General features: G+C 40.8%; 1 protein-coding gene across 1 annotated transcript; it reads left to right on the top strand.

Moving 5' to 3' along the window:
• Positions 1 to 9,165: 9,165 nt before the first annotated feature.
• Positions 9,166 to 12,804, top strand: nfkbiab (nuclear factor of kappa light polypeptide gene enhancer in B-cells inhibitor, alpha b). The gene is made up of 6 exons (XM_085390525.1): positions 9,166 to 9,500; positions 11,013 to 11,118; positions 11,195 to 11,405; positions 11,825 to 11,913; positions 12,018 to 12,278; positions 12,372 to 12,804. The coding sequence occupies exons 1-6, from the start codon at positions 9,247 to 9,249 to the stop codon at positions 12,405 to 12,407; spliced, it is 957 nt and encodes a 318-aa protein (XP_085246651.1). The 5' UTR covers positions 9,166 to 9,246; the 3' UTR covers positions 12,408 to 12,804.
• The last annotated feature ends 1,043 nt before the right edge of the window (positions 12,805 to 13,847 follow it).

The raw sequence follows: 13,847 nt of genomic DNA on the forward strand, positions 1-13,847 counted from the left end.
ATGGGTCAGCACTGATCATTATTTAGTCCTCTCCAAGTTAAAACCACAACCAATTATCTGAATTGAGGCAAAAAGGGGTGTGTGTGTGTGGGGGGGGACTGTGGGAGGAAGCGGTGCACAGAAAGAGCCCAGCTGGTGGATTCTCGCCATGAAGCAACAGTGCTAAACAAAACAGGGCTATGAAAACTTTAAAAATCGATTTAACAGAGGATTCCGGCTCTGTGAGCTTTTTCAAAGAGGTCCTTGTAAAGCCGAGGGACCCCTATGGCCTAAACAAAACCACCATCGACGCTTTCACTCTGAAAGGCCAGATGTGCTTCAAGTGACAAATTGTGGTGGTAAAATGTTAAAATCAATTCTAACTGTCACCAAGCTGCTGAGTTGCCTGGTTTAAAACACCTGATTTTCAAGATTTTTAACATAACCATCAGTAATAAATGGTAAGCTACACTTTGGTAAACAGTTATTTCACTGGCAAGAAACAATGAAATAGTAATAAATAATGTCATTAGCTATGAGTCATGTTATATACTGTGTACACATCATCAGTTTGTGCCCTACAAACATTTTATATCCGACCTGCTCCCAGAGATTTCCGGGTCCTTCGGCATTGGTCCCATGATGCCGATGTCCTGCCAACAATGATATTGGTCTCAGTCTGATATCACATTTAATCCAAACCACAACAATTTCAAAAAACTAGTCAAGCAGTTTTGGTGCTTAAACCTAACCAAAGTAAAACTAACCAGTGAGAGAAACAGACCATGATGGTTCACAGTAAATTACGCTGTCGCCACTCCATCAGTAAACATTATTAATCATAAATACAATGTTTGTTAACAGTAAAAAGCCATAAACTGAGCTAACAATCAACCAATTATTGATAATTGTTATTATAAAGTGTGGGAATGTGTCTTTTGAAGCCTGATTACGGGTAGATCAGGAGGGTGGGTGTCATGCACGACAGCTGATTGTCTTATCTCATTTAGAGATGAATGTTTCTGAGTCTTCCACGATAGTTTCAACACTTCTGTGAGTTTGACAGTGAGAGACCCGAGTGCTCTGCCAGCCGTCATGTTCTTCCTCGTGCTCAGTTGTGCAGATGTAGACGTGTCAAAGACTGGTGATGAAGTCTTGAGCTGAGCATTTTCTTGATATGACGAGCGAGGGGTGGATCTGATTGTCCATAAACTCATCAGGAAAGTGCATACAGAGGTCAGAGTTAAGCACCTGACTTTCTGTAACCAAAGGTACCATCCGGCCCCTCAGCTTTGGAGCATACTCTCCGAGAAGGCTCATTAAATCACTTTCCACTTTCACTGCTTTGGTTTGCACTGTTGCTTCACGGCAAGAAGATCGCGCATTTAAATCCACGAGCTAGAGTCCAAAGAGTTTAGGTTAAGTGGTGATTCTAGAGGGGCCTGTCTCTCTGTATTAACCCTACAACAGATGAGAGGTTTTGGTATTTAATGGTTGCCTATTTTCTTTTTTTTGTGTGTCAGTTTTTCTCATCTTTACCTTGACTTTATCTTCCTGTGCTGTTCCCTAATGTCTTGCTTTCTGTTCTACTTCAGAGATAACACAAACGAAACAAAACAGACCAACTGCTACCTGTGTACAATCTGGAGTGCTTTGTCTCTAGATCAACATTTCAGTCCTCACCCTGTCCCTGACATGTAAACGTCCTCCATTTCTCTCTATTTTGTTTCCTTGTGGAATCTTATCTTATGAGTCAGTTGCATCCAGTCAATGAGATTTTAAACAATTACCCATCTTCTTTTGACACAATACTTTCTGCCACATTAACTAAATAAAACACCAAACATGACCCAGAATTTTGACAACAAAATGCATGCTCGCCCAAAAATTAAAAGACAAAACACATGAGAGGGGTCTTCAACATGTCTGTATCACCAATAGAAAATTACTCTTTCACTCTTTCTGTTTAATGTAAAGTGTTGTATTTTCTTTCCTCTCCAGTAGCTGATGGTAAAATGTAGATATTATACCTACAGTGGTTCTAATTATGCAGCTTTTTGTCCAAATTTTCACTGGGCCTTTCTTCCCTATCATAAAAATCCCTTAGTTGCAAATATCTGAAGTCATCCTGGTTCCTTAATGTAAATTTTTAATTAATATCCGGAAAACTTATAAACTTATAAAATTCCAATTTTATTTCAATGCACAGCATTATTATTACACTGTCGTTCTTCCTGTAGTTAATAGTTTCCAACTATTTGAGCGCACAATTTTAGTGGAAACTGGATTTTTAAAGGTGTTGTATGCATAAAGTTCATTATTGTTATTATGTTATCTATAAATTTAACAGCAGCTGTTTTGGCTGCTGTCTGTCTTCACACAGGGTTATACAGTAAAGTACACTACAGGTTGCTGACAGCGAGTAAACTAGAAGAGTAGCGTGCATTTTAAGCACATGACTGTAAAATCCTCCAGTGGAGTCTGTGGTCCGGGAGAGGAAGCAGGAAATGGAGAAAAATGGGGAAGCAGGTAGAAACAGGTGTGCAGAGTAAAAGTCCAGAGTTCACATCTCTATCATGCTTTCAGTCTTAACAAGTTTACTGATTTGATGAGTCACAATTATTAACTTTGACCCTTTACCACACTGCTTTGTGCGTGGTGTGTGATTCATAGTGAGTCATTGTGCGCAGCACATGTCTGGTCGTGTTCAGAATACCCAGGGATTCCCACGCCACACGCTCAATGTTATCAAGCACAAATATGCTGCAGGTGTGCATTTATATAACAATGACTGTACCTAGAGAATGGAAACAGAAAGGGCTCACGCAAGGAGGCTTTTCACTCCTACACATTCAGTTCATTCAATGGTTTTCAATGGTTCGGGATTCGGATTCAGCTAGTAACACCCAACACATCTGCAAACCCAAAGCAATGACACTCCGGCTCTTGGGAGGATGTAAACCTTTTAAAGTATGAACCAGGAAGTAATTGCCAGACATTTATTTCTGTGTCTTTATTGAACCTTCGGTTAATTTTTAAAAAATTATTTTAACATTAATTTGCACATATGGGTTTAAATTTCTATCATATTTGTTGTACCTGGCTTTTTCTTTTGGAACATATTGCTTGAAAGTGAATTGAGCAATTTCTGTTTTTCGCGGGAAAGAAATCCCACTGGTGGTGTAGAAATCTCAATAACTTACAATAACTGTATCAAATATCATACACTGGGTGGTAAAAAATACAAATAGCCATGTTTACTGGTGACATTTAAAAAGCCCCAGTTTTCTAGTAATCAACTCTATAAAGAAAAACAGGGTTTTTTTTCTAAAGTGTCTTAAAACATCATCAACTCTGACAAATCAGCGTTATTATAGTTTTGTATTTTTCAGTTAATTATTATTTCAGTTTGCTTTCACAAGCATTTCCCGAGTCTCAATAAGCACACCAGCCGACCCCTCATCAGGCAGGTCGTGATCACATTTTCTGCAAACTGACAGAGAGTAAAACTAAAGACTTCTACTCTATATTTTTATTTTATTTATTTTTCCAGGTTCACAAAATAGTTTCAGTTTTATTTTTTTTTGAAAAGCCTAGTTTCTATTTTTATTTTAGTTAAAGAAATTTCTAGTTTAGTTTTTAGTTAACTATACTCCACAAATATTTAACTTACCACAGAAAATACATCATATCTCAATGTTTCGGTCAGCATAACATTCTCCAGGACTTCTCCAAACCCTTTCACACAGGGCACCAGTGGACCTGCCAGTGCCAGTCAGGGTCAGGCAGTGTGCACGGGGCCCTCAGACCACCCTCATTAAATCTGTTTTTGATTGTTTGGTCAGAGGCATTTACACCAGTGGCCTGCTAAAGGTCACTGCTGGCAGTGCTCATTCTTTTCTTCCTTGCACACAGGAGCAGATAACGATCCTGCCAATGCGTTAAGGACCTTCTGCGGCCCTGTCCAGCTCTCCTGGAGTAACTGCCTGTCTCCTGGAATCTCATCCATACTCTTGAGACTGTGATGGGAGACATAGCAAGTCTTCTGCCAATGACCAGTATTGATGTACCATCCTGGAGGAGTTGGACTACCTGCGCAACCTCTGAAGAGTCCAGGTATCACCACACACTACCAGTAGTAACACTGACCCTAAATAACTGCAAAACTATTGAAAACACAGTCAGAAAAGTAGGTGGTTGATTAACAAGCCCCTCTGCTACCCTAGAGGTTTCACTGATGCTGTACTCTTCATTGAAAAGTGGTTCTTTAATTTTCTTTTTTTTAGTAGTGTATAATAACTTTACTTTTAATTCACCTCAATCAGGCCAAACTGGATTGCCAGGAACTGGCGCCACTATTCCTTGTCCTTCCACCACATTCATGTTTTCTTTGGTCTGCTTTTGTTATCATTACTGTAACCAAGAGAAACGCTGAGGTGACAAATGAGGATGCCAGGCATAATATTTGGCACTGTTTTATCTCACTTCCTTTTATGCAGGACCACTTTTGACCTGTGGAAGTACTCTGCCATCTCTATTGTCTAATCAAACAGAATAGGGTTAGTTTCAAAAAGATTATTTCAGAGGAAAACTGTAGATGGTGTGTTTTTGTGTGGCTTTCAGACTACGTGTTGGATTAGGTGGTCGGGTTCATAAAAAAATTAGGTTCATAAAATCTTGCCTTTTTGTGACTGAGAAAAGATAAACTACATGTTGCTCCCTCATCTGATGGCATTGGAAAGGAGGTGCTGGCTAATCATTTCCAAGAAAAGAATGTAAACAAACCAAAGGAGTTGTGTGTATATAATACAAGATGTATTTTGTAACTCCACTTTGCATTTCCACCTACATTTGTGGTCAGAAGTTTACATAGACTCATCGTGGGCATGCATGTCAATTATTTATTTGGGCTGTTTTTTTTCCAGAGTGAAAACAGTGCAACATACATCTTTAATTGGTATATTCCTTTGGAAAGTCCAAGGAATTCACTGAAGACCGAAGGAGAATTGTACATTTACACAAGTTGGGAATGTCTCTTTGGGCCATTTCTAAACAACTACAGATTCCACGGTCATTAGCTCAAACAACTGTGCGTAAGTTATTTGGATGTGTCACCCCTACCTCTGATTTCTTCAACTTCCCCTCAAATCAACAGCAGGATGGTTGAAACAGCCATAATTGACTATTCCAGCAGGACAATGTTCCAAACACATAAAAACTGGTTTTAGAATGGATAAAATGGGATAACATTAAACTTCTGAAATGGCCTTTCCAAAAACCCCGACCACAACACTATTGGAAGTTTGTGAACTATGTTTAAAAGCCAGGTCCATGCCATGATTCAATAAACTCTACCAATCCTGCCAAGAAGAGCGGTCAAATAAGCCAGACTTATACAAAAAGCTTGTTGATAGCTATCAAAAGTGTCTCATGGCAGTGCAACTTGCTAAGGCGTACTGACCTTTCCACCCTCGAAAAAGAACTGGTAAAAGAAATCATTAAAAGCTCAAAATGACCATAAAATTCATGCCCATGATAAGTGGATGCAAATGTTTGACCACAATGGCCTTTTAACAACACCTACAGTAAATTACTATTTACTAAAGTGTAGTTTACCATTTACTATGATGGTTATGTTAAAAATGTTGCACACAGGTCTGTTAAATCAGGCTGGAACGACAACTTGGCAACAGTTAGTTTGGGTGATCATCAAACCCCCATGAGCACTGGACCCTTAAAGGCCCCCGTGGCTGTTTCAGGAGGAAGTACCAGGCGCTCACTCACAAAACCTGGCACCAGGGTCGGGCCTCAGTAACTCTGTCTCCGTGAGGTATCATGATCCATTTATCCATTTTATAGTGAGGGAGGTCTGTGGTAAGGTGCATCCCTCTCTTACAAAGCCATTAATGAAATAAAAACAGAGCTTATCAGAGCTTTGACAACATGACGCCACCTTTCTTCCCCCAGGTTTCCCACTAAAAAGTACATTTTAGCCTTAAGGAGGTGATCTGGGCGAATGCTGATAACTCCTGCTGAAATTAGAAAAGCCTGAAAAAACACACAGACTGCACGGAGAAATCCAGGAATATCATTTCCATGTACTTCTTCCGCATCTCAGGCGGCTAATTAAATGTCTAAAAACATTTCGGAATTTTTTTGTACTGTTTTAAATGTTGCTTGTCTCAAAGTGTCACATAACACAGCTTCCAGTCAGCAGAGCCGCACTGGTTTAATCTGACTGATTTCCAGTCAAAGTGAGTAAGTTGCACTCATTCTAATCATAGCTACGCATATCAGGATTTAAAGAACACAAAGCAGCCCAGAGCTTCCCGTCACTGTTGATACACCGGGATGTGACAGAAACTGTAAATTTGTAAATGTAAAAATCGATAAAAGGTGTGATCTGACACATGCACACATGTGAAAAACAGCTTTGTTTTGTCGTGTTATTTTGTGTCAACTATAGTGCATTTCTTTCCTGCATTTATCTGCTTTATTATGGTTCAAACTGGGGACTTTTTATCACTAGCATTCAAAGCTGATTGCGATGGACAGTGCACACCAGAGTGGGCTCACTCACTGCTTTCAGTTTAGTTTCAGCTTTGGCTTTGACTTCTCTTGTATTGTTATTATGTGGGAGTATTTGTCAGAGGCCAAATGTAACAAGGTCAACTAAGTATTAGTTTGAAGCGAGGCACACAGCCAGTCTACTCCTCTTACTCATTCGGGTAAGGCGTGCATCTTGGCCAAAACTGTATACAGATTAGAATAAGTCCACACTGGATTGGCAGAAGCCTTGAGTTTCCTTCACACTCTCAGTAAAAACATGCATTAAAGCCCCATCATGCAGGAATAAAACAAAAGACCGTTCCTGCACATTTCTAATTTAGTTTAGTTTTGAAAATGCTCCCTTTAAACCTTTATAATTTAAGTTGATAAAGATGTTTTTCATGCCTAGTATCTATTTAAGTTCTAGGTAACTAAAATAGCCGTGGTCTACATAAAAAGCATGTACATGCAGTCAACTGTGGGTGTGCCTGCGGCTTTCGTTGTTTGTGGTTTCTGTAATTTTTCCATTCTCGCATCAGAACATTAAAACATACATGCACTGTAGATCACTTGTAAAACGTACCAAAATATGTATGCACAACGTGATGCACTGCAAACAATGCTGCATAACAACAGCTGCTAATGTGACAGTTTTTGCACAGAGAGCAAAGACCACGAGGTTCCCCGTCTAACTGGTCACATAGACCGAACAATAGGAGGTAAAACAAGCCTGGAGTTTCCCCGAGGCCTCCAGAACATCACGTTCAGCCTGTCGTCTGTTTTTAAAGGGAGAGGTCGAAGCCTCGTTGAGTCTCGCGGGTTTATCCAGAACTTGGAGTCCTTCCAGTTTATCTGCAGGAGAATGGAGGGAGGGATTTCATTCTTAGTTACTGAAGGCACAGAGGCAGTCTGTGGAAGTTTGATTCGCCTTAAAAAAAATCATCTGCAGACACATCACTCAGTTTAAAAATACTTAACAGGATGTTAAGTAGAGTTATTAGCGCAAGCTTGTAATCTCTGACCTCGATGCTTGCAGGAAACTTGTTTTTTTTTCTATGTATGCGTTAAAATTAGGATTACACAACAAGTAGAAGTATCCTTAAAAATGTCAGTGTTACTTTGGAATAAAGTATACTGTAAGAACAACACTTGATCATGTGGTCAGGATTGGAGGATGTTGGGGAAACTCCGCTAGCATGCGTGCTGGTTTGTGCTCATCACACTATGTTACCATATGATAAATGAAGTGAAATCACAGGGCGGTCACACTCAAAAGTTTTGAAGGAAACTCCTGTACCACCACTGTCTGCTGCAGCCCCCCTCCCTCGCTCCCTCCTTCAGGTCTGCAGCTTCTGTCGAGCGGTTTAGCAGAAGCATGCTAATGAAGGTGCACTTGAAGGCGTTTGCATGCGTGCATCAAGAGAAAAACACACATTGATCTGAACTCAACTATAAGATATTAAACTTTTAAAACTGTGCTTCTAACATCTGGGACACATTCAAGATGGTGCATTAGGGGCTTTTTTAAAGAGGGAGAAAAACCTTAAAAATAATCCAGGATTAAAAACATAAATATACAAGAAGAACCTGGAATAAAATGATTCTCGTTACACAGTGGATTTGCAACAAAAACTGATGCACAGAAGTCAAATCTGTTGGCCCCAATCACAAACGGGCTTCTTCAAAGTCCTTGTTTCTGACTGTACGATGGTAATTCAGAGCGAAAATCACTGGCATTTCCTTATTGCTCAGTCAGACTGCAGTATAATTTGATGAGTTTACCAACTGCAGTCATAATAAGCCTGACTGGAAACTTAAGCCATGTGGATTCTTAACAAATATATATATATATATGTGTGTGTGTGTGTGTGTGTGTGTGTGTGTGTGTGTGTGTGTGTGTGTGTGTGTGTGTGTGTGTGTGTGTGTGTGTGTGTGTGTGTGTGTGTGTGTGTGTAGTGGTCTCACATTTACCACTTTAAATCCCAGAAAATGTCCAGGTTTTTACTCCTAAATCAAACAGAATATTCTAATTTTTCCCCTTAAATGTGCCACTCTAAACCTAGAAAATTTGGGGTGGGGGTTAACGTGCATTTGTATTTTTCTCAGTTTACCACTTAAATCTCAGAAAATACACAAGTACTTTTGCTTGAAAATTAACTGCTTTAATCTGGGAATTTCTGAGATTTTCCTCTGAATATTCTTCACCTCCCCGAGCTCCATGTTAATTTTTTTTATTATCGTCATTATTTTCATAACACCAAATGCCCAACTAAAATTTCCCTTTCTTGAAGAATTACATCTAAAGATGTGTGGTGTTGGGCAGTTTCACTGGTGAGGTGCAAAACCTTTGATTTAATCAATTTGCATGACCAAGAAATGACTTTATGTTGCATGCATCCAAATCCAATTACTCACATAATTAATAAGTCTATAGGAATGTGAAATGCCCTGAAGGCTGTATGATTTATGCGCACAACATGCAGCCTGCAGAAGTATTTTCGCTCTCCCTGTGACAAACTGACTAGTGTATTTTATATGTGTCTCAACAGAAATCCCCTGTTGGAGCCAGCAATCTGTGTGCTGTGTTATTCTAAGTGACAGTTTTCTGGAAATCCCCCACCTAGCTGTTAGCTCCGCCCCGCTGCAGCCACAGAGCAGAGGGCATTTACTGCAGTGCAGCGCTGTCGGAAAACACAACTGAACGCACCTCGGACTAACATGGATCTTCACAGGACCAGTATATTAAACCAAATGGATTACAGTCGGGACTCAAAAGAAGGGAAAACGGCTCAGGCCACGGAGGATCGGCTCGACAGCGGTTTGGATTCCCTGAAGGAGGAGGAGTACCAGGCTGTGGCCGCCGAGATCCGCCGGCTCCAGCTGGAATGCGAGGCGCCGGAGCACAAGCAGCTCCCCGCTGCAACCCGAGAGCTGTACGAGTGGCAGACACAGATCACAGAAGACGGAGACACGTAAGTTTGACCCGGAATAAGGTTACCGAGCTCGGATGTTTACCAGTTATTTTCGGGGGGGTGCAACAGTGAGGCTAGGAGAAGGCCCAGCTCGGGTCTTGGAGGTAATTTGATGCCTTTCCTGTGGGGAATGTAGTTCTGCTCCAAGTGAGGCCTACCTTAACCCGAGTGGGGGATTAATTTTTAAGTAGCCAGGATTTTAGGGGTACCGAACGAGTGTCCGGTTTTATTAAGAACGGGTCAACCTGTGGTCAGACACGGCGCTGCTGGACGTAAACAAAAGGCTATTATCAGGAGGGAATCTATTATGGCCGCGGGTCAGATTGGGAAAGTCCCGGGCGCGTCACCAAGGAATCCAAGCGACGCGCGTTCCCGAGAAGTGAAAGAGGATGAAAAGAAAAATGTGAAAAAAGTACCTTAAATGCAGTGAGCGGACACTGGGGGCGAAACCCGATTCTCGAAGAGGCGCGTACGAGTTATTATTGACATTTATTTCAAGGGGAATAACAAAGCAGTCCCCGAAACCCAACTTTTATTTTAACAAAGTTCCTCCGCAGATGAATATAGTTCCTAGTGTTTTAAATGGGCTTACTGCTCGCGCATTAACACTGGGCCAGAGATAAGTTAAATAATCAAAGCAGAGTACCGGAAATATATGGAAGTACTTTTATGCCAAAATTATACAGGCAAATGGAATAGGTTTGTATTTTTTTTTTAAAAAAAGTGATGCAAGTGTAGATGCTTAACCTTTGTTTACTTATGTTTGTTGCACAAATTCAAAGAAAAGTATAGCACTGACACATAATATATAATAATTCAAATTAAGTTTTCTGAAAGGCAAAATACATTTTAAACATTCTAATTATTTTCCTGCAAACATATTATTGAAAGTAAAAGCAGACACAAAAAAGCAATTGGTACCCACCAAAAATGGCATTCCCCAAAAGAAAAAGAAAAAATTTGTAATAAAAGTCCATCTTTGTTTATCAGTAAACCAGAAAGATCTGGACAATGCAGACTTGTTAAGATAAGAGAGATTACATGTAAGCAAAGTCACCCTCACAAGAATCTGGAAAAACCCTGGATTACCGTTGATAAACAGTTACTATGACACCCCTATGTAAGACATGTTTCTATTGGCCATTCTTGTTGAGTGAGTGCATTTTCTTTTTTGTGTAACAAATGTAACTCTCTATGCAGCACTATAGTATTTTACACCAATTCAAACAAAAGCATAAAAGCCAAGTTAGAGAACAAAGGGACACTTCTGAAGTTTTACAGTTACACAATTTTACTGTAATCACAGGAAGTTACTCTATTTAGGTGTAAAATAAGTTTTTTTCCTTGTAAATTTATTATTACAAATATTTATGAAAATAATTGAGTGTTTTCTTCATAGTTAATACTTTTTTGTAACTGTATCTGATGTAGACGAAAAGGCACGAAGTTGTGTAAAATTTGCTTTTATCTTTGGTTTGTTACTTAAATTGTTTTATTTTTATGTTTCTGCAGGCTGCTCCACTTGGCAATCATCCATGAGGCCAAAGAATTCATCAAAACCATGATCGACCAGTCTAAAAACACAGACTTCCTCAACAGACAGAATGACCTGAGACAGGTATGCACAACACAGCTCTTAACACCCCACCTGCATCCGCCATCATGACATTACTAAAATACCTGTCCCTCTCCAGACTCCTCTCCACCTGGCGGTAATAACAAAACAGCCGGAGGTGTGTCTCAACCTCCTGGTGTCCGGCTGTGACCCCACGCTGGTGGACAACAATGGAGACACGCCTCTCCACATTGCCTGTCGCCACGGTAACCTGCACTGCTTCAGCGTCATCACACAGAAAAGCCGACCAGAGCACCTACACACGGCGATGGCTGCCTGCAACTATAACGGTAAGTGATGCTTTCCTCGCCTGAGACACGTTAACATTTTAGTTTTTGGGTCCACTTGCTGTTAGTTAGCCCCGAAGACTGCAGTTAAGTGACCAAGAGGAGCTTAACCCAACCTATTATGCAGTAGTTAATGTCTAAATAAAAAAGGTGGACACCTCTCTTTAAGACTTTTGTGTAAACATTTTTCCGTTAAGCACTGCCATGCACACTCAGTATTTTTGGGGGGTTAAAAAAGACAGTAAATCAAATCCAAAAAAGAACATTGATATGAATGCATGTGTTTCACAACCCACACCCAGCAGTTTTTGCTAATTACTAAGAATAACAAAAGAATATGGAAATACATCTTTGTATTTCCTGTTGCAGTCTCGCTCTGGAATCAACTTTTAATTTTTCTTTTCCTTTTCTGTGTTGTGCAGGTCAAAACTGCCTCCACCTGGCTTCAGTGCAGGGTTTCCTCTCACTGGTGGAGAGACTGGTAGATCTGGGAGCTGACATTGATGCAAAGGTAACTTTCACCTCTTCTGTATGGAAAAAATAAAAGAATTCTTTGTTAATCTTTGTTAGTCTCTTTGTTAATACTAATGCCTTTGCCTCCTTGCTGTTTTACAGGAGCAGCATAACGGTCGCAGCGCGCTCCACCTGGCTGTGGACCAGCAGAATCTCCTCTTGGTCAAACTGCTGCTGAAAAAAGGAGCGAACCCAAACCTCCTGAGCTTTGGGGGCCACAGCCCCTATCACCTCACCATTGGTTTGGATAACTGGGAAATCAACAAAGAGCTGTACTCTGTGACCCATCCTGACCTGAGGGAGCTGCCAGACAGCGAGTCAGACGACAGTGACGAAGAGGAGCACATGAACTCTGACGATGAGGTACGTTTCAAAATCGTACAGCCGGTCTGGCACAAATGAAGTGTGTCACTAGTTGGTGTGTGACCATTTCTATTTCCTCCCATGTGTCTGCAGGTGAATTACGATGACATTCAGTGGAATGGACATTAGCAGGAAGCGAGAGGGCGGGGGAAGTTACAGAGACCAGAGGCTGTGACGGTGAAGGATGGACGGATGGGGGGGCACGGCACGTTCCTTACTTCTGCTGTGACGTGGATGACAACGATGGGGTCGGGCGATGCAGCGAGGTGACGTGACCGCTTCCAGGCAGCTGAGCAGGAAGAATTAAACAGACTGCCGGCGATCGCTTGTATTCTGTGGACGTCCATACATACGTGAAGATGCTCCTCCAGCAGCTCTGCTGTATGATAGTGTAAATGCTGTGTATACAAAGATGTATTTTTTATGGAAGCTGTGAATGTGTACAGTTGAGCAGGTTGTATATGTGAGACAGCAAATGGGTTCAGCACACTCCATTAAATTAAAACACTCATATTTAACAGTGAAAGCCTCCTGTGTGACCGTGTTATTTGTTGGGATGGGAATATTTTTACACGAGACATCAGAAGTAGTCGTATATGGCGTGTAATCGTAATCGGCAGAGCCTGACGGCAATAAAAATCTGCAATTACACGGGAAATGAATGTAACCACGTGGCCTCCTGCTGCCGTCACTGAGTCTGCTCGTATAAACGCTCCCATCAAAGCATGACAGCTCAACTTCACTCCTGACCGGACACTTCTTTTTTCCCTTTCTGATTTTCATATAATACAGGAAAGCGCTGATAACTCCTTTCCACTGAATGAGGAACTGGTAGTCAATTGAGCTGCGAATTCCTCCTTTTAGATGTGTGTGTTTGTATAGACAAGAGGCTTCGGGAATTTTTCTGTGTGTGTAATGAGGTCAATTGCCCTGTCATTTAAATCAGGAAGTTTTTCTGGAGGGTGTGGCTAAGAGGGAAGGGACAGGAAATTCCCAGGAACGGAACAATTCAGCTATTGGCGACATTCCTGCTTGTCATTCACCTTCCGAAGAACAGGAACAACAGGATGCTGAAGTCAAGTGACAGAAGTTGGGAAGGAAGGGAGCTGCGTGTAAAATAAATATCCACTGTCATTAAATTACTGCAGAATTGTGTTTAAACCTTACATTTTAATACTTTAGCAGACATGAAATATTTTCCCCTCCCTTACGCAAAAGAAAAAATGAACTAAAGTTCATGTTTATAGACTGTTTATAGTAAACCTTGGTCCACAAGGCAACCCAGGACTTTAATTAAAGGAGATGGCCACGGAGCCTGCAACGTATCAGAATACTGCGTCAGAGGGCAGCCCTGCACCTTAATACACAAGCATTACGTGAAGAATGATGCTGCACAAGAGTTTAATTGTTTTCTACTGAATAAGTCTTCTGCTAAGAGATATTAATTTAAAAAAAAAAAGGGTATTTAGGCTATAAGTCACATTCTTACTCAACAGGACAAACAATTTAGCATCAAAACGACTGAATGAGCTGTTCTTAAAAAGACAAAAGCCTCATTGAGCGCAGGAT

Source organism: Rhamphochromis longiceps, linkage group LG19 (genome assembly GCF_057381845.1).
Source record: "Rhamphochromis longiceps isolate RC_006_pf linkage group LG19, R_longiceps_female_GT1.1, whole genome shotgun sequence".
Classification (NCBI taxonomy): Eukaryota; Metazoa; Chordata; class Actinopteri; order Cichliformes; family Cichlidae; genus Rhamphochromis; species Rhamphochromis longiceps.

Coding starts and splice junctions, on each gene's coding strand:
- nfkbiab (XM_085390525.1), top strand. CDS start 9,247: ATGGATCTTCACAGGACCAGTATATTAAACCAAATGGATTACAGTCGG. Junction 9,501..11,012: donor ATCACAGAAGACGGAGACAC/GTAAGTTTGACC, acceptor ATGTTTCTGCAG/GCTGCTCCACTTGGCAATCA. Junction 12,279..12,371: donor ACATGAACTCTGACGATGAG/GTACGTTTCAAA, acceptor ATGTGTCTGCAG/GTGAATTACGATGACATTCA.